Source organism: Macaca mulatta, chromosome 9 (genome assembly GCF_049350105.2).
Source record: "Macaca mulatta isolate MMU2019108-1 chromosome 9, T2T-MMU8v2.0, whole genome shotgun sequence".
Taxonomy (NCBI): Eukaryota; Metazoa; Chordata; class Mammalia; order Primates; family Cercopithecidae; genus Macaca; species Macaca mulatta.
Window position 1 is genome coordinate 77,099,210 of NC_133414.1, and position 19,201 is coordinate 77,118,410.

The 19,201-nt window shown below is 37.7% G+C and overlaps 1 protein-coding gene and 1 long non-coding RNA gene across 4 annotated transcripts in view; both read left to right on the forward strand.

The window, feature by feature from the left end:
• Positions 1–19,201, forward strand: part of MICU1 (mitochondrial calcium uptake 1) — a 261,029-nt gene that overhangs the window by 116,250 nt on the left and 125,578 nt on the right. For 2 of the 3 annotated variants that reach the window (XM_028826501.2, XM_015147414.3), the window contains exon 6: positions 11,299–11,413. In XM_028826501.2, the coding sequence (XP_028682334.1) occupies positions 11,299–11,413 (115 nt within the window). Of the gene's footprint in view, positions 1–9,723; positions 10,174–11,298; positions 11,414–19,201 lie in introns of those variants that run through there. The other variant, XM_077946639.1, reaches the window with a different exon arrangement.
• LOC144331147 (uncharacterized) lies at positions 1,467–5,860 on the forward strand. The gene is made up of 2 exons (XR_013398087.1): positions 1,467–3,708; positions 4,009–5,860. It is a non-coding gene; the product is annotated as an uncharacterized LOC144331147 (long non-coding RNA).

A 19,201-nucleotide genomic window follows, 5' to 3' on the forward strand; every position in this document is an offset into this window, starting at 1 on the left:
TTGATTTCATTGTTATCTGACATATCCCCAAATTCTACCCTTCTGCAAGTTCAGAGATGGGGTGGGGAATAAGAGTAACGTATTTTAGCTGTGCAACATTTTTAATTTGATTGGAAATAGTGTGATTGTTTAAGATTGATGTTTTACCAAGGCTTTGGCATCAATCCATGCACCAACTAGATAATGAAGTGTGAGCATTAATTGCATGGGAAAATTGCTGAATTTTGTCTTTCTAGCACCCCACCACATACCTTGACCCCAACCTTAGGTAGAAATACTATTTATCATTTGGAAATGATATGCCAAATTGTATTTCCCAGAAGAAGCATATTATCATTAATTTGTTTTTGATGTACAACCTCAACTATTACTCAAGGGATTTAGATAGACTATGAAATGTATTTCAGCAATGTGTAGAAATATTAATACTAAAATAATCCAAAGATTTCAGTCCCATAAAGGATGACACTTTAATTTAAATAGTAAAGCTGTGTTCTTCATCAGATTTTCTATATGCCAAAGATGTTTTGAATTCTAGATGATATGTAAACATTGATTTTGCAGACATAGTCCATCAACTTCTATTAACTAGAAAAAGTTTTTTTGAACTTTATAACTTCAAATTAGATCTTAACTAGAAGAAATGAGAAAAAGTTTCTAGATGTGATTTCTGTCTTTGGTTTCATATACTTGAGTCCCAGAAGGCAAAATTATTAACCCTATTTTGATCAACCCTGTAACTAGTTAGGATTTACTGTTTGAGCACACTTAGCACTCATGAGTCTGGAAATCCCAGTCCCAGTGCCCCTCATGGCACCGGCAACTTTAACCATGTATTTTATAAGTTTATGTGATTGCTCAGAAACCAAAGTGTGGGTGCTTCAGCATAAAGTCATCTGGTACAACAATCTAGGTTTTTGACTCGCTGTGAAGCGTACCATTTAGACATGTGTAGTGTATAATTTGCTATATAATAAGTTTACTTTCAAGTCTTTCTGCTTATCTAAAAAATGAAAATATTGAGGATATGGTACAGTTGAGATCAATATCAAAAACCTGTAATAATGTCCACTTGCCTTTACTTGAGATCAGTAATTTGAATGTGTTGGTGATACTGTACCTACAACTACATTTTAAATTTTGAAATAAATAAGATCTAAGACTAGTCATATCAGTGAATAGTAAAACAGTTATATTTTGTTCATTTAAGTTAGTGAGCACATTGCTTTAAAACATTTTGCATAATTTTGTTCTCTGAAAGGAGTAACATTGGTCAGTAAATTGAATAGAACTACCTCTGGGGCAGTGAGAGGAAATGAACATTATTACCAGTCTGATAAGATTATGTTCTTCTTGGAATATGCCTCCTTATCACCCCTGAAGTGTATAAATGGTGTTTGCTTAGGGGAAAAAAATGACCTAAAATTTAGTAAAGGATTAAACACCATCCAAAAGATTAAATGAAGGATCATTTTACTTGACATTTTCTTTCTTTAAAAAAAAAAAAATTATTTCCATAGGTTTTGGGGGAACAGGTGGTATTTGGTTACATGAGTAAGTTCTTTAGTGGTGATTTGTGAGATTTTGGTGCACCCATTACCCGAGCAGTGTACACTGTACCCAACTTGTAGACTTTTATCCCTCACCCCTTCACCCTTCCCCCAACCTCCGAGTCCCCAAAGTCCATTGTATCATTCTTATGCGTCTGCATCCTCATAGCTTAACTCCCACTTATGAATGAGAGCATACGATGTTTAGTTTTCCATTCTTGAGTTACTTCATTTAGAATAATAGTCTCCAGTCCTATCCAGGTTGCTGCGAATGCTATCAATTTGTTCCTTTTTATGGCTGAGTAGTATTTCATTGTGTACATATTCCACAGTTTCTTTATCGACTTGTTTACTGATGGGCATTTGGGCTTGTTTCACATATTTGCATTTGTGAATTGTGCTGCTATAAACATGCGTATGCAAGTATCTTTTTTGTATAATGACTTATTTTCCTTTGAGTAGATACCCAGTAGTGGGATTGCTGGATCAAATGGTAGACTCAGGTCTTTGATTTTAAAACACCAGCTAAGAAGCAGCCATAGGCACAGAATAATCTAAAAGTTTGTTTTTTAGTGACTCCCATTTCCTCCTAAATTTTGACATATTTATTTTATGTTCTTCCTAGCTTTGAATAACTTGAGAGATCAAATTTGATGGTTTTATGATAATTTTTGTGTCTGTAATTACTGTCATGAATTTTGTAAGAATCTTCCTCAGTTTTGGATACTCTATAAATTCACTTATAAATTCTTAAGAGTTAGTAAATAGATACATAATCCTAAATGTATCTGAACCACTCTTTAACAAGAGCATGCCTCTGAAAACATACAAGCAACTTCTCTCCCTCTCTACTTCTTTACCACCCCAGCTGCAAAAGCATGGAAGAACAGTGTAGAATTTTTTACTAAAGAATTAGAAACCGCACATCACAAAATGACATATAGACCAGTGGAACAGAACAGAGACCTCAGAAATAACACCACACATCTACAACCATCTGATCTTTGCAAAACCTGACAACAACAAGCAATGGGGAAAGGATTCCCTAACTAATAAATAGTGTTGGGAAAACTGGCTAGCCATATGGAGAAAACTGAAATTGGACCCCTTCCTTACACCTTATACAAAAATTAACTCGAGATGGATTTAAGACTTAAATATAAGACCTAAAAACATGAAAACCCTAGAAGGAAACCTAGGCAATACTATTCAGGACATAGGCGTGGGCAAAGACTTTGTGACTAAAACACCAGAAGCAATGGCAACAAAAGCCAAAATTGACAAATAAGATCCAATTAAACTAAAGAGCTTCTGCACAGCAAAAGAAACTATCATCAGAGTGAACAGGCAACCTACAGAATGGGAGAAAATGTTTGCAATCTACCCATCTGACAAAGGGCTAATAGCCAGAATCTAGAAGGAACTTAAATAAATTTACAAGAAAAAAACAACCCCATCAAAAAGTGGGTGAAGGATATGAACAGGCACTTCTCAAAAGAAGACATTTCTGCGGCCAAGAAACATGAAAAAACCTCATCATCACTGGTCATTAGAGAAATGCAAATCAAAATCACAATGAGACACCATCTCATGCCAGTTAGAATGGCGATCATTAAAACGTTAGGAAACAACAGATGCTGGAGAGGATGTAGAGAAACAGGAATGCTTTTACATTTATTATATACTTTAATTTTGTAATGATCAGAATAAAATACTACTCAGCAATAAAAATGAACTACTGATGATTACAGCGTTGATAAATCTTCCCCACATTATGCTGAGCCAAAGGAGCAGGACACCAAACTATATACTAGTGATACCATTTATATCAAGTTCTAGAACAGGCAAAACTCATCTATGGTGAAATGGTAGGAATTTATTATGGAGGGGCATAAAAGAACTTTCAGAAGTGATGGAAATGTTCTATATCTTGATAAAAATGTGTATTATACATTAGATTTTTGCATTTCAACATATGTAGATTTTCCTTAAAAGTAACATGTTGAACTCTAGATGATATGGATATGTTTGTTTTCTACAGAGATGGGATTAGCAGTTGTGAAACTACTGTTTGTGTATTCTAAGCTTGAGTAAATATATTGATGATAATGGGAACCAGGTTTCTCATTTTTGGAGAAGGTAGTAACAAGTGCATGGAGTAGGCCGGGCGCGGTGGCTCAAGCCTGTAATCCCAGCACTTTGGGAGGCCGAGGCGGGCGGATCACAAGGTCAGGAGATCGAGACCACAGTGAAACCCCGTCTCTACTAAAAATACAAAAAATTAGCCGGGCGCGGTGGCGGGCGCCTGTAGTCCCAGCTACTCAGGAGGCTGAGGCAGGAGAATGGCGGGAACCCGGGAGGCAGAGCTTGCAGTGAGCCGAGATCACGCCACTGCACTCCAGCCTGGGCAACAGCGTGAGACTCCGTCTCAAAAAAAAAAAAAAAACAAGTGCATGAGGGATAAGACTAAATTGTATCCTAGAAAGGAATTATAGTTATCAACATGAATTCATAGTTTGTGATAGATAGATATGAATCTAGTCACGAAGAAACATCAGCCTAATTCAGAATGAGGGATATTCTACAGTATAACTCACCTGTGCCCTTTAAGACTGTCAAGGTTAAGAAGTACAAAGAGATAAAAAAATGACAGAGCAGGGAACTCCAAAACTACATCCCTCCATTAAACCAAAAATTAAGCTGCCAAAAACTGTCAGTTAACTTGTTCAGATCTGTAAAATCTAATCAAAGACTTAAAACAACCAGGAGAATGCTTTAAAAGAAAGAAGCTGCTAAAATCTGTTCAGAAAACATTGTATTTTAGCTTACCTGGTGACCACCCCAACTCCCCAGTGCAGTGGCAGCCATAAGGATGGCGGCCCTTGTTCCTGACAGAACTTGCTGGTGTCAGAATGAGCAATGTGGATCATGTTCTTGGATGACTCTGGATATGGGCATCAACCTGTCTGGTGGCTCCCTAAGGAATCAGCTTTGAGGCTTGCCCTTGTTTCACCTGCTTCAGAGCTTTTAGGGGGTTGGGGCAGCAATTGTCAAAAAAATTTAAAGGTAAATAATACTCACTGTAGCAGCCTGGGATAAGCAGCAGACAAACCAATTAGCCTGGGAAGGAAGAGTCTTTGTAAGGAGATACATGGGAGAACAAGTGATTTGAAATGCTTCACCATGTACAGGGGAGTCTAGAAGGCTTAGGGATGAATGAATGCTCAGAAGAAACCTTAAAAGATCCTGAGCTTTCATGTCTGGCTGACATTTAAGCCCCATGCAAGCAGGAATCTTAAGGTTAAGAGAGAGTTGTAAATGGTCTTGCTAAGTAAGCATTGAAGAAATGCCCAATGCAGAGCCAATCTGAAAAGATCCAGAGAGTATTTTTCCCCCTTTGGCTCCAGGCATTTAAGGAAACCTGTCAAATCACTAGTTGCTCACTAAGGTGAACAGACTTGAGTGACAACATGTGACAAAGAATATAATTTTTACAAGAAGAGTTTAATAAAGTCACTAAACAAACAAATATAACCCCCAGCAAGTAGCAACAACAAACCCCGAGGAAGGGGAAGAATGCGATTTCGAGAGTTACCACATTATAATATACAAAATGTCCAATTTAAGCAAGAAATTATGCATACATAGAAACAATCAATTACAGCCCAATCACAGAAAAAATAAAATAGGAAGTATCCTTGAGGAGGCACAGACATTATACGTACTACTCAAAGACTTTAGATCAACTGCCTAAAGTGTAGTTAAGTAGCTAAGAGGAGGATGATGTATGAACTAACAGAAAATTTCAATAGATACATATAAATTATTTAAAAGGTACCAAATAGAAGTTCTGGAACTGAAAAGTACAAGAGCTGAGTCGAAAAATTGACTAGAGGGATTCAACCATCTAACTTGAGCAGGCTGAAGAAAGAATTAGTGAACTTGACGATATAGGTCAATTGATATTATCTAGTCTGAGGCAGAGAGGAAAAAGAATGAAAAAAATGCACAGAGCTGAAGAGACTTATGCTTTAAAATGTTTATAGTGGCAGATTTTGTTGTATGCATTTTACTGCAATTTTTTTAAAATTACAAAAATGTAAACGATTTGGTACTGGCATAAACACAGACAGTGGAAGAAAATTGAGAGTCCAGAAATAAACCCACACATCTGTGGTTAATTGATTTTCAACAAGCATGTCAAAACAGTGGTAAAAGGTCATACCATTTCAACAAATGGTATGAGGTCCACTAGATACTCACATACAAAAGAATGAAGGTGAACCCCATACTTCACATTATATACAAAATTTAACTCAAAATGGATCAATAACCTAAAAAAAAAAAAAAAAAAAAAAAAAGCAAATGCTATAACCCTCAGTAGAAAACTAGGGGTAAATCTTCGTGACCTTGGATTGGTAATGAAATATTAAATATAGCATCAAAAGCACAAATAATAAAATAAACTGGACTTCACCAATATTTAAAACTTTTCTGCATCATAGGACATTATCAAGAGTGAAGAGGCAACACACAGAATAGGAGAAAATATTTGCAAATATATATATGATAAGGATCTAGTATCCAGAATATGTAAAGAACTTAGATTAGAACTCAACAACCAAATGAGAAATAACAAATTCAAAAATGAGCAAAGGATTTGGATAGACATTTCTCCAAAGAAGATATACAAATGGTCGACAAGCACATGAAAAGATGCTGAACATCATTAGGTATTAGGCGAATGTAAATAAAAATCACAATGAGATACCATGTCATATCCGTGAGGATGGCTATAATTTTTAACAAAAGAAGAAAAGGAGGAAGTACTGGTGAGGATGTGGAGAATGTGGGATCCTCTTACATTGCTTATGGGAATGTAAATGGTGCTGTAGTCCCAGTACTTTGGAAGGCTGAGGTGGAAGGATTGCTTAGAGCCCAGTAGGTCAAGGATGCAGCCCTGATCTGTGATTGTGCCACTACATCTCATCCTGTGCGACAGAGCAACCTCCTCCTGTCTTAAACAAAAAACAACCAGCTGAGCGTGTTGGCGCATGCCTGTAACCCCAGCACTCTGGGAGACTGAGGCACGCATATCGCTTAACTCCAGGAGTTCAAGATGAGCCTGGGCAACATGACAAAACCCCATCTCTACAAAAAATAACAAAAATTGACCGAGCATGGTGACACGTACCTGTAGTCCTAGCTACTGGGGAGGCTGAGATGGGAGGATCACCTGAGCTGAGCCCCAGAGGGCAAGGCTGCAGTGATCCAAGATCATCACTGCACTCCAGCCTGGGTGTCCGAGTGAGACACTGTCTCAAAACAAAACAAAACGAACACCAAAAATATAGAGCAGCCATATGACCCAGCAATTCCTGTCCTTAGTACATACCAAAAGAATTGACAACAGGTACTCAGATACTCGTACATGAATAACCAAAAGGTGGAAATAACCTAAATGTCTTTGAGCATATGAATAGATAAACTGTGGTATATACATACAATGGGGTTTGGATCATAATCTCAAAAGACACAATCCCAAAAGATCAAAATTCCTTGTTACTTTGTTATCTTTATTTGGGAGTTAAGTATGGCTTAAGGATCTGTGTATGGGGGCTGGGTGTGGTGGCTCACGCCTGTAATCCCAGCACTTTGGGAGGCCAAAGTGGGCAGATCACAAGTTCAGGAGATCGAGACCATCCTGGCCAATATGGTGAAACCCCATCTCTACTAAAATACAAAAAATCAGCCAGACATGGTGGCAGGCACCTGTAATCCCAGCTACTTGGGAGGCTGAGGCAGGGGAATCACTTGAACCCGGGAGGCAGAGATTGCAGTGAGCAGAGATTGTGCCACTGTATTCCAGCCTGGTGACAGAAAAAGACTCTGTCTCAAAAAAAAAAAAAAAGAAAAGAAAAGAAAAAAACAAAGGAGCTGTGTATGGATGCCAGATTGACAAGGGGTTAACTTGTGGACTTAATTTTAGGTATCAGTAATTTTAAATGTCAACTTGACTAGATTAAGGAATACCTAGAAACTTGGTAAAGCATTATTTTGGGTGTTTCTGTTAGGGTGAGGAGATTAGTGTGTGAATCTGATTGGATTTAGATGGGGACAATACTGCCCTCAATGTTGGTGGGCACCATCCAATCAGCTAGGGGTCTGGTGACAACAAATGGGTCTCTGTGAGAGCTGGGGCAGACTTTTCTCCTGCTGCTTTGGATATCAGAAATTCGACTTCAGGAAAGTGTATTATCACAGGATTGATTGTGTGTAAGCATTGTGCGTTTATGTAAAAACGTTGAAACTTCCTCAATAAATGAAGAAATGACCTTTTTTTACCTCTGCATTTGTGAAAGATAAAATTTCTCAAGATCTCAGCTCTTTGGGCAACTGTGTATGCAATGATGACTCATTGTGGTTTTAAACTGATCTCATCAAAAGACTTAGGTTTGTTCTCAGGGTATTTCAGATGACTGCAGTTATAAAGCTGGGGCACATACAATTACTAACTATATTTATACATTTCCCCTTTGAGCCATTTCTTTATGAACATGGTTCTTCTGCTCAAAGTCGTCTGTCACATTTTTATGTTTCTCAAATCCCCTTTAAAAATGTAAGCAAATATTTTTAAAGAATTTTTATTTTTTCCAAAATTAGGATTTTAGACTTTAGGGATTTTGATCTTTGGGGATTTCAACATTTGGGATTATGGTGTTCAGTGTGTATTTTGGGGCGATTATGATCAGCACCCCATATAGTGGAATATTATTTGGCAATGAAAACGAATTAAATGTTGATTCATGCTACAACATGGTGAACCTAAAAATCATTATGTTCAGTGAAAGAAGCCAAACCTAAAAGGCCCACGTACTGTGTGGTTAAATGGTTAAAATGGTGAATTTATCACAATCAGAACCAATAAACCTCTACAGGAAAAAATAAAGAAGGACAAAGAAAGGCTGTTCCCTAATAATGGAGATGAAAAAACATAATAACTAAACGGAATTTATGATTGTGGATTACATCCTTGATCAGGGTGAAAGTAGCTGTAAAGGAAATTATTGGGACAGTTTGCTAAATTCGAAAATGGACTGGATTTGGCCAGGCACAGTGGCTTACATCTGTAATCCCAGTACTTTGGGAGGCCAAGGTGGGTGGATTACCTGAGGCCAGGAGTTCATGACCAGCCTGGTCAACATGGCAAAACCCGTCTCTACTAAAAATACAAAAATTAGACGGGCGTGGTAGCGTGTGTCTGTAATCCCAGCTACTCGGGAGGCTGAGGCTTGAACCCAGGAGGCAGTGGTTGCAGTGAGCTGAGATCGCGCCACTGCACTCCAGCCTGGGTGACAGAGCGAGACTCCATCTAAAAAAAAAAAAAAGGACTGAATTAGATAATAGTATGTGTATCAATGCTAAATTTCCTGGTTTTATTAAATGTATACTGTGCTATAAATTATGTATCAGAATTACATTTTGGTGATTTTAGGCTTTAGAAATTTTGATCTCTGGGGATTTCAACGTTTGGGATTGTGAACATTAGAGAATGTCTTTGTTCCTAGAAAATCTATGCTGAGGTACTTAAGTATAAAGGGACATGATGTCTTCAATTTACTTTCAAAGTGGCACACTGAAAAAATACAAGGCAAATTGTGTAATATGTAAACTGTTGGTGAATTGGTAAAAAATATATAATAGTACTTCATACTAATCTTCAACCTTTCTGTGGGTTTGAAGTTATATCAAACTTAAATTTTGTTACCAACAAAATTAGATTTGTCCTTGTGTTACCTTCTCAGCATCAGCATGGCCCAGATGATTGTTAGAAAAGTAATGTTAGGTATGCTTCTTTGGCTTAGCTTCCTCATTTCACTCTATCCTTAGACTTTTGTCTGTTTCTCAACCTGTGGCTTCCACTATGTTATTTATTTTAATTATAGCAATTTCCCCATAAGCTTATTACATCATTATTATTAAGTATTAGCTTCTATACACATATATTGTTATGGCTGGTAATGGTCAGCCTTTGGGGACCTATTCTCATTTCGTGTATTTTTTCCTGTTCACATATTTTACCTTTGCAGTACCTTGGGTAATGTAAAAAGTGCGACTATTTTTTTCTTTTATTTTGAGAAATTTAAATATTAACTTCCTGGTGGAAGACTTTGCTGTTCTAGTTCTCATCCAGTAGCTTTTTTTTGTCTGAAATTTCTGTTCAGTCTCTTGGTAGAAGATCAAGTGTGGTATGAGATCTGACCTTAATAAGAACATACTGGACTATGTTCATTTTTGTTGTCAACCGAAAGAAGTAATCTCTAAATGCTATCAAGCAGGACTATGCCTTCTGTCAGCCGCAAAAGAAGTCAGCAAAGTTCTCCTAAGTAGAAGCACCATCAAAACCTAGTACTGGGTTATTGGTGTTCACCTATGGACTTTACCCTGTCCATAGCTACTGTTTCTTATGAACAAGTAAATCTAGTAGAGGCTATTTTGAATGCGTTTATTGAGAAGATCCTGCAAACTGACTTCATGATGATTCGTGTGGTACTTGCATTTTCAGTTGGTTAACCAGTTTTCTTTCCTTTGTGGTTTATGATGGGATCTCCACTAGACAGAGGTAACCCATTGGATAGTTGTGTAACTGGATGCTGGTGTGATGGTGCTTGTTGGTTTAGTTTTCATGATACTCCTCTTGAAGTTATGCCTGCAATGCTGCCTCTTACTTTATGCTTGCATGACATTATTACTTTGATTGTGCTTTATTGGTTTGGGTTTTTTTAATCTATTTTTTTATACTCAGAATAATTCCTTAAATATTTTTGGTGGTCTAGAACTTGTGGAAATTAGTTTCAAGTCTAACTTTTTGGTGGATCCTTTTCAGTTTTTGAAAATATATTCAATGTCACAACTAAGTTTATGCTTTGGCTAAGAATTCAGAAAACAGAGTAAGTTTGTTTAAACACCCAGGAAGAGACCACTTGCCAGGCAGACAGTTACCACGGCTGAGAACTAACTTTCTTTGTGAGATTTATAAAGAAAAGAAATATATATTTAGAGTAAAAACCAAGTTGTAGAAGACAGTTTCATCAAATAGCTGAAATTTAGGAGCCTCCATTAAAGTAACAGTAGGTATGATTAAATTGTGCCGAAAGTGTGCACAACTGATCTGGCATTGTATTTCAGAGACGCTGTTCACTCTGCATCCTGTTGTGTATTCTGAAGCTAAGATTCTTGGGGTTATAAAGTAAAATTCGTACTTCAGAAATTGGTTTTCTGAGCATTTGTATAGGCCTTGGAAATAGTTGCTCACTTCTTTCTTATCACTGTCAGTCTAGTTTTTCTTGGACAAAACTGATTTCCTTTTAGTTTTTTCATGTGTTTGTTTGTTTATTTGTTTATTCCACTTATACCTCTGTAGAAGAAGGTGGATTGTTTTTCAAACTAAGAAACAAAACCTGTTCTGAAGTGGGCCTGTATATGTGCAATGGCAGAGGCTTCTAACGTTGAAATTATTTTCTAATGTTCATATTGAACCAATGTTAAAATGAAAACATAATTTTTGTCTTGAAATTTTCATCATCTTGAAAACTGTAAAGGATCCATTGATTTTGAATGGCCATCAGAGAAATGCTTATGGTAAATAGCATAAAACTGTCAGATAAATGGTGATTCATCTCTCACTATTTATATTCTAATTCACTTATATATTTTTGTCTTTTGTTGGAACCCATACATTTTATAGAAAATTTCCCAGGAACGAGAAAAATTTGCTGATGAAGGCAGTATATTTTACACCCTTGGAGAATGTGGGCTCATATCCTTTTCAGACTACATTTTCCTTACAACTGTTCTTTCCAGTAAGTATAAATGTTTTCTTTTTCCATTTGGAGAGCGGATACAGGACTATAAACATAATTGTTTATATGTTTATAAAACAGGACATATTGGTAGAGTTAATGAATTATAAGTTACATAAAATTTCATTTGTTTTTAATTTACTATAACTTGTGTATAGAACCACCTGAGAGAGTCAGAAAAAAGAAAAAATGAAAGTATCAAAGTTCAAAACAAAACAAAATGACTGGGCACAGTGGCTCACACTTGTAATTCCAGAACTTTGGGAGGCCAAGGTGGGCAGATCACTTGAACTCAGAAGTTCAAGACCAGCCTGGGCAACATGGTAAAACCCCATCTCTACAAAAGCATACCTGTAGTCCTAGCTACTCAGGAAGCTGAGGTGGGAGGATAACCTGAGCCTGGGAGGCAGAGGTTGCAGTGAGCTGAGATCATGCCACCACACTCCAGCCTGGGTGACAGAGTGAGACCCTGTCTCAAAAACAACAGCAGCAAAAAAACTAAGAAGTGACATCTACCTTTAATTGTGTGTAACTCTGTATTCTGTCAAGGTGAGTCATGTATTGCCTACTACTATATCCTTCCTTAACTTACTGCTTCTCCAATAAAACATATTTTAATCTATCGTTTCCTCTACTAAAAAAGAAAATTGGCTTGGTTGATCTAATTTGAGTTGAATATTCGTTTTTTAACCTTGGAGGAATACTTCTAAAGACACAAAACTCAATTTTGACTCACTTAGAGAACTGAGGAGTTCCTGATTTTTTAAAACCATCAATAGCTTTGTTGATTAGTATGCTACTCTAAGTGATTTTTAATTTTATTTCTTTTTGGTGTGACTTTTTTTAACCATTTGGAAAAACTAAACAAACTGTTGTGTTCATAGCTCTCCATGTGTAGTCTATTAAAATCTACCTAAGGTGAACCAGAGTTCAGATTTGTATGTTTGAAAGAAGTGATTTTCAATTTTTTTTTTTTTTTTGATCTGGGACATATCAAACAAAAATAACCATCTCTTTTTCACGTTCTCCAAGCCAGCCATCTGTAAACATAAAGCTACTAAAAGATAGTTTTTAATAAGTGGCATATACATGTCCTGCCATGACTGTGACCGCTTTCGTTCTTACTCCTCTGTGCAAGGATTGACAAGTGTGTGTGTATGTGTGTGTGTGTATATATATATATATGCCTTGCCACAGCTGACTTTGGGGCACCAAAATGTCTGAATAAATTCATATGGTGGAGCAGTACCCTGGCAATGAAAACACACACTGATTTGTTATGAAAATCCAAAATAACTCCAGCAACATACAACTTAAGATCATAATGTGCTTTCAAAAGCATCTCTAAGGCCGGGCGCGGTGGCTCACGCCTGTAATCCCAGCACTTTGGGAGGCCGAGATGGGCGGATCACGAGGTCAGGAGATCGAGACCATCCTGACTAACACGGTGAAACCCCGTCTCTACTAAAAAAATACAAAAATTAGCCGGGCGCGGTGGCGGGCGCTTGTAGTCCCAGCCGCACGGGAGGCTGAGGCAGGAGAATGGCGTGAACCCGGGAGGCGGAGCTTGCAGTGAGTGGAGATCGCGCCACCGCACTCCAGCCTGGGAGACAGAGCGAGACTCCGTCTCAAAAAAAAAAAAAAAAAAAAAAAAAAAGATCTCCAAAAGCATCTCTAGTTCAGATCCTAGCCCCACCATTTCTTAGCTTGTGATTTGGGGAAAGACAATTGATTTGTTCTTCTGTTTTGTCTGTAAAATGAAGAGGATAATAATATCAAACCCAAATTATTTGAGAATGATGACATCATGAATATAAAGTAGCTATTAATAGTTTAGTGCCTATTATTTAGTGGAAATCTGTCTTGGTTTTTATTTTTTTTATTTTTATTTTTTTTGGTTTTTATTTTTTTATTCTGTCAAAACATGTTACTTTGTGTCTGATTTTTAAAGATCCTTAAACCTTATCTTTTTTAAAAAAATAAATTGGTGAGAATCTTTAAAACATTTTTGTGACTTTGAACAGAATTTATTATACAGCAAATAGGCATGATGTAGCAGAAAGACTACGGCATTAAATGAAGAGACCTGCATTGGTATATAATGTGTACTTGTAAGTAGTTCTAGCAAATATTTGTTGAACTGAAATAAGCTTTGAACTTGTATCCACTGCTTAGTCCTGTTACCTTCATATCTTTACAAATGTCAGAAGGAACACAGAACAAAACCTTCAGAGTACCTGGTACATCGTGTAGCTCCCTTAACCACTTAAAAGCATGTTTTTAAAAAGTCACAATGACCCTCGGGTTCAAGAAACCCCTCCAAGTAGCTCTGCCATTCCCAGCACATTTACTTCATGGTGCTCAATTCCTAGTTTGAATGTGGTGAGTGATTTACAATAAAGTACTTACTGTGTAAGTTACTTTCTATATTTGTCAGGAATGAAGAAAATAGAATCGGGTATGATTTTAAGACTCTCTGTATCACTTTTTTTTTTTTTTTTTTTTTTTTTTTGCTTTTTTGTTTTTGTAATTTCAACTTTTATTTTAGATTCAGAGAGTACATGTGCAAGCTTGTTACATGATACTGGGTGATGCTGAGGTTTGGGTATGAATGATCTCATCTCCCAGATAGTGAGCATAGTACCCAATAGGTAGGTTTTCAGCCCTTGTCCCCCTCCCCCTCTACCCTCTGTAGTAGTCCCTAGTGTCAGTTGTTCCCATCTTTCTGTCCACATGTACCCAATGTTTAGCTCCCACTTATAAATGAGAGTGTGCGGTATTTGGTTTTCTGTTTCTGTGTTAATTCACTTAGGATAATGGCCTCTGGCTACATCCATGTTGCTGCAAAGGACATTATTTCATTCTGGTTCATGACTATGTAGTATTCCATAGTATTATGTACCACATTTTCTCTATCCAGTCCACCACTGATGGGCACCTAGGTTGATTCCTATTATAGGTTGAGACCTATAACAGATCTTTGCTATTATGAATAAATCTGTGATGAACGTACGAGTGCATGTGTCTTTTTGGTAGAATGATTTATTTTCCTTTGGATATATATCCAGTAATGGGATTGCTCAGTCGAATGGTAGTTCTGTTTTTAGTTCTTCGAGAAATTGCCAAACTGGTGTCCACAGTGGCTGAACTAATCTACATTCCCACCAACAGTGTATAAGGATTCCCTTTCTCTGGAACCTCATCAGCATCTCTTATCTTTCGTGTTTTTAATAATAGCCGTTCTGGGCCGGGCATGGTAGCTCACGCCTATAATCCCAGCACTTTGGGAGGCCAAGGTGGGCAGATCACTTGAGGTCGGGAGTTCAAGACCAGCCTGGCCAAAATGGTGAAACCCCATCTCTACTGAAAAAAAAATACAAAAATTAGCCAGGTGTGGTGGCGGGTGCCTGTAATCCCAGCTACTCAGGAGGCTAAGGCAGGAGAATCGCTTGAACCCAGGAGGTGGAGGTTGCAGTGAGCTGAGATTACACTCCACTGTACTCCAGCCTGGGAGACAGTGCAAGACTCCATCTCAATAATAATAATAATAATAATGGCCATTCTGACTGGTGTGAGATGGCATCTCATTGTAGTTTTGATTTACATTTCTCTGATGATTAGTGATATTGAGCATTTTTTCATGTTTGTTGGCTGCCTATGTGTCTTCTTTTGAGAAGGATCTATTCATGTATGTCCTTTGCCCACTTTTAATGGAGTTATTAGTTTTTTTGCTTGTTGAGTTATTTAAGCTCCTTATAGATTCTGGATATTAGACCATTGTCAGATGCATAGTTTGTGAATATTTTCCCCCATTCTGTAGTTTGTCTGTTTACTTTGTTGATGGTTTCTTTTGCTATGCAGAGACTCTTTCGTTTCGTTAGGTCTCACTTGTAAATTTTTGCCTTTGTTGAAATTGCTTTTGGGGAACAACTCATAAATTTTGCCTCAAAGCTGATGTCTAGAATCATCGCTCTATCCCCCAGGCTGGAGTGCAGTGGCACAATCTCAGCTTACTGCAACCTTCGCCTCCCAGGTTTAAGCAATTTTCCTGCCTCAGCCCCCCGAGTAGCTGGGACTACAGGTCCAGAATTTCTTTGGAATGCTAAATATTATTTATTGACTTGGATCATTCTTACTAGTGCTAAGATTCACTAGGTAATGGTAATATAACTTAGAATTTGGCCCTTGGCCATTGATAATTATGAAATATTTTTGTGTGTTCTTTGTCTTCATATATGTCCGATCTGAAGTTATTAACCCTGTGGGCTAATAACATGAAAACAATTCTAGATAGCTTGATGGGGAGGCAATAATAAAACATTTATAATTGGGCACAGTGGCTCATGCTTGTAATCCCAGCACTTTGGGAGGCTGAGGTGGGAAGATCACTTGAGGTCAGGAATTGGAGACCAGCCTGGCCAACATGGTGAAACCTTGTCTCTATTAAAAATACAAAAATTACCTGGGTATCATGGTGAGTGCCTGTAATCCCAGCTATCTGGGAGCTGAGGAACAGGAATCGCTTGAACCTGGGAGGCAGAGGTTAGTGATCCGGCAGTGAGCTGAGATCACGACATTGCACCCCAGCCTGGGCAACAAAGCAAGACTCCGTCTCAAAAATAAAATAAAATAAAATAAAATAAAATAAAATAAAATAAATATATATATATATGTAGGTATGTATACAATAGTTTATCATTTAGCAACTTCCTTACTGTTTACTATTAATCTTTGAAAATCTACCAGAAAAATCAAAGCTAAAATGTTTGGTACCCAGGGCTTTAAAGTTTGGAGGCAGATCTAATGAAAATCTGGCATAATTCATTGTATTCTCATTTGGATTATCTCTTTAGATTTCAGAGAATCAGTGGAGAAATTGAATTAAGTGTTTTCACAATAGCCAGATTTGATTTACTGAAAATTAAGCCACATCCTCATTATGATGCATCTTTCTCACAAATATACAAGCCTTTTGAGATATTACAATAGCATTCAAGTGAGGTTGTATAATATCTTATTTCTCTTGCCATGCTGAAGTCAAGAGCAGATCACAAAGTGTATGTGACTTGGAAAGTGTGGTGCTGATCAGTGCCATTCTATCTAATGAAAATGTTATAAAAGTTTTAGATGGAAAATAAGTTTTCCAGGTCAAGTGATGTATTGAAAAATATGGGCAAGGCCTAACAGTTGAGATGTATCAACAGGTATAAAGCAGTTATAAATCCTTCTTACTGGGACAACAGAGTTGGGGAAGTTACACAGAAGATTTGGTTTAGCTATTATCTTCATAATTTCTATGTCTGGAAATTATCTGCCATTGCTAAATTGATGTTATGAAGAATAAGATTAAGAAGGTGAAAGGCTAATCTTTTTCAGTGTTATTTTAGCCTATGGAGGTGCTAAGAATTTCTGAAATGCTCATTTGCATGTTGTAAGGCCAAAAGTATTGCAATGTGTTATTTACCAATAACTTCCTTCTCTGGCATAACCTGTTTTTGTGGTTAATTCATTGATGTTATAATAATGCAGCTTCTGTCAAAACATTAAAATAATGCTTTGAAATATATCGTTTAAGATGATGTTGAATTCATTCAAGCAAGAAATAAATGGCAATTGTGTTTAATCTCTCAAATCTGCTTGTGACTATACTAGAATATTTAAATATTTTTTAATCTGAAAAAGGAAATTTATCCCTTGGGAATAATTGCTTGTGATTTGTTCAAGGCTAAGCAGAGAACAGAGAGGGCAAAGAAGCAAATTGTGGCTTATAAAAAAAATAAGATCTAAATGTATTTTGACTGTATCTTGAGGGAGATTTTATCATTTTTTACCCTTGAGGTTCTCCTTATTAACCCTTCATACTTGTATTTTATTTGAATCAGCCCAGCCTCATTGTTTTGGAAATAATATTCTCATAATGTAATAAAATGCTAATATTCATTTAAAACGTTATGGAAATATGGTTAGGGACACGTGATCTCTGGAGCCCTACCTTTTAATACAAATAGTCAAGATGGGGCTATGCTCTAAAAAGAAAGGAGTATGGAACGAGGTGGTCAGGAGTATGCTATATGTGCTGATACTGCCACCAGAATTATGTCCGCATAAATTTTGTCCTCTCTTGAATAGCATATGTCGCCCTGTAAAGCTTTCTGTGACTTTTCCATGGAATCAGTTCCTTGTGGTATCTGAGGATCAGATGGGAGATATAGAAGAGAGGAGGTTTGCCCTTGGTTCTCCTTCTGTGCTCCTTAGGCTCTCAGATAGGAAAGACTAACAGGAAAGCAGGGAGTAAATTCGAAGGCTTCCTTCTTTCCTTCTTTCTTTTTTTTTTTGATAGAGTCTTGTTCTGTCACCCAGGCTGGAGTGCAATGGCACTATCTCAGCTCACTGCATGCTCCGCCTCCCGGGTTCAAGCCATTCTCCTGCCTCAGCCTCCTGAGTAGCTGGGACTATAGGCGCACGTCACCACGCCCAGCTAATTTTTGTACTTTTAGTAGAGATGGGGTTTCACCATGTTGGCCAGACTGGTCTTAAACTCCTGACCTCAGGTGATCCGCCCACCTCGGCCTCCCAAAGTGCTGGGATTACAGGTGTGAGCCACTGTTCCCGGCCCAGGCTTCCTTCTTTCTTAGGCCTCATTTATCAGTGGGAGAAAGTAGATGGTAGTAAATTCAAAACAGGCTGAATCCTCTGCCTTCTAGAAACTGACCTAACATGTAAACGTATTCCTTCTCCTCATCTAAATTGTTCAATCAAAATTATCCTTCTCCTAGGATATCTCAACTAGGATTTTATTTTTTGTCATAATTTAAAAGCAGTGTTCACATTAAATCATGAATGAATGATGGTGTCCCATAACAGCTACAGAAATATTTACATGAAAGTCCTTGTTAAGTCAAAAGAATCTCTAAGTAAGAAGAAAACTTAGGCAGTGGATAGGACATCACTAAATAGTATCTTGAAGTGGGAGCTATGTCATATGGCTTTGTATTTCCAAAGTACCTGATACTGTGTTTAGCTAGTAGTAATTCTAAAAATATTTGAATGAAAGCATATTTAAGATGTGGCTTCTCTGAGTTCCTTCTAGGTAGAAAGGAGACCCATGCACCCATCTATCACTATACCATTGATTACAGTGTCAAGTGGACCTCAGTGGGCCTTTCTGCCATAGTCTCCCCTAGAGCAAACTGTGGAGACTTGCCCTCATCCCAGTTCCTTAGAACTCTTCTCACTTATCCTATCTTCCTCAGCCTCTGCTCTGTCCTGTTTCTCTTCTACTGATGGTTGGGATGGCTCTAAAGAAATTTAGCACTCAATAATTGATGATGTTTAAAGATGATGTTTGCTTCTGGTCTGTGAGCCCCACTTTTTCACATTGTCTGCCTCTTAGAAGCGAGACTGGAATCAAATGTATTCATCCATCTGTATAGCTGGACCTTTCATTTAAACCCTCAGCTTAACAGTGTTTGATTATGCTTACATCTTATCATGGTGTTGCTTACCTGCTCCTGGAACAACTTATAAAGATGCTTATTTGGGCTGGGCATGGTGGCTCACGCCTGTGATGCCAGCACTTTGGGAGGCCGAGGTGGGTGGATCACGAGGTCAGGAGTTCAAGACCAGCCTGGCCAAGATGGTGAAACCCCGTCTCTACTAAATATGCAAAAATTAGCCGGGCGCAGTGGCATATGCCTGTAATCCCAGCTACTCAGGAGGCTGAGGCAGGAGAATTCTTTGAACCCAGGAGGCGGAGGTAGCAGTGAGCCGAGATGGCGCCACTGCACT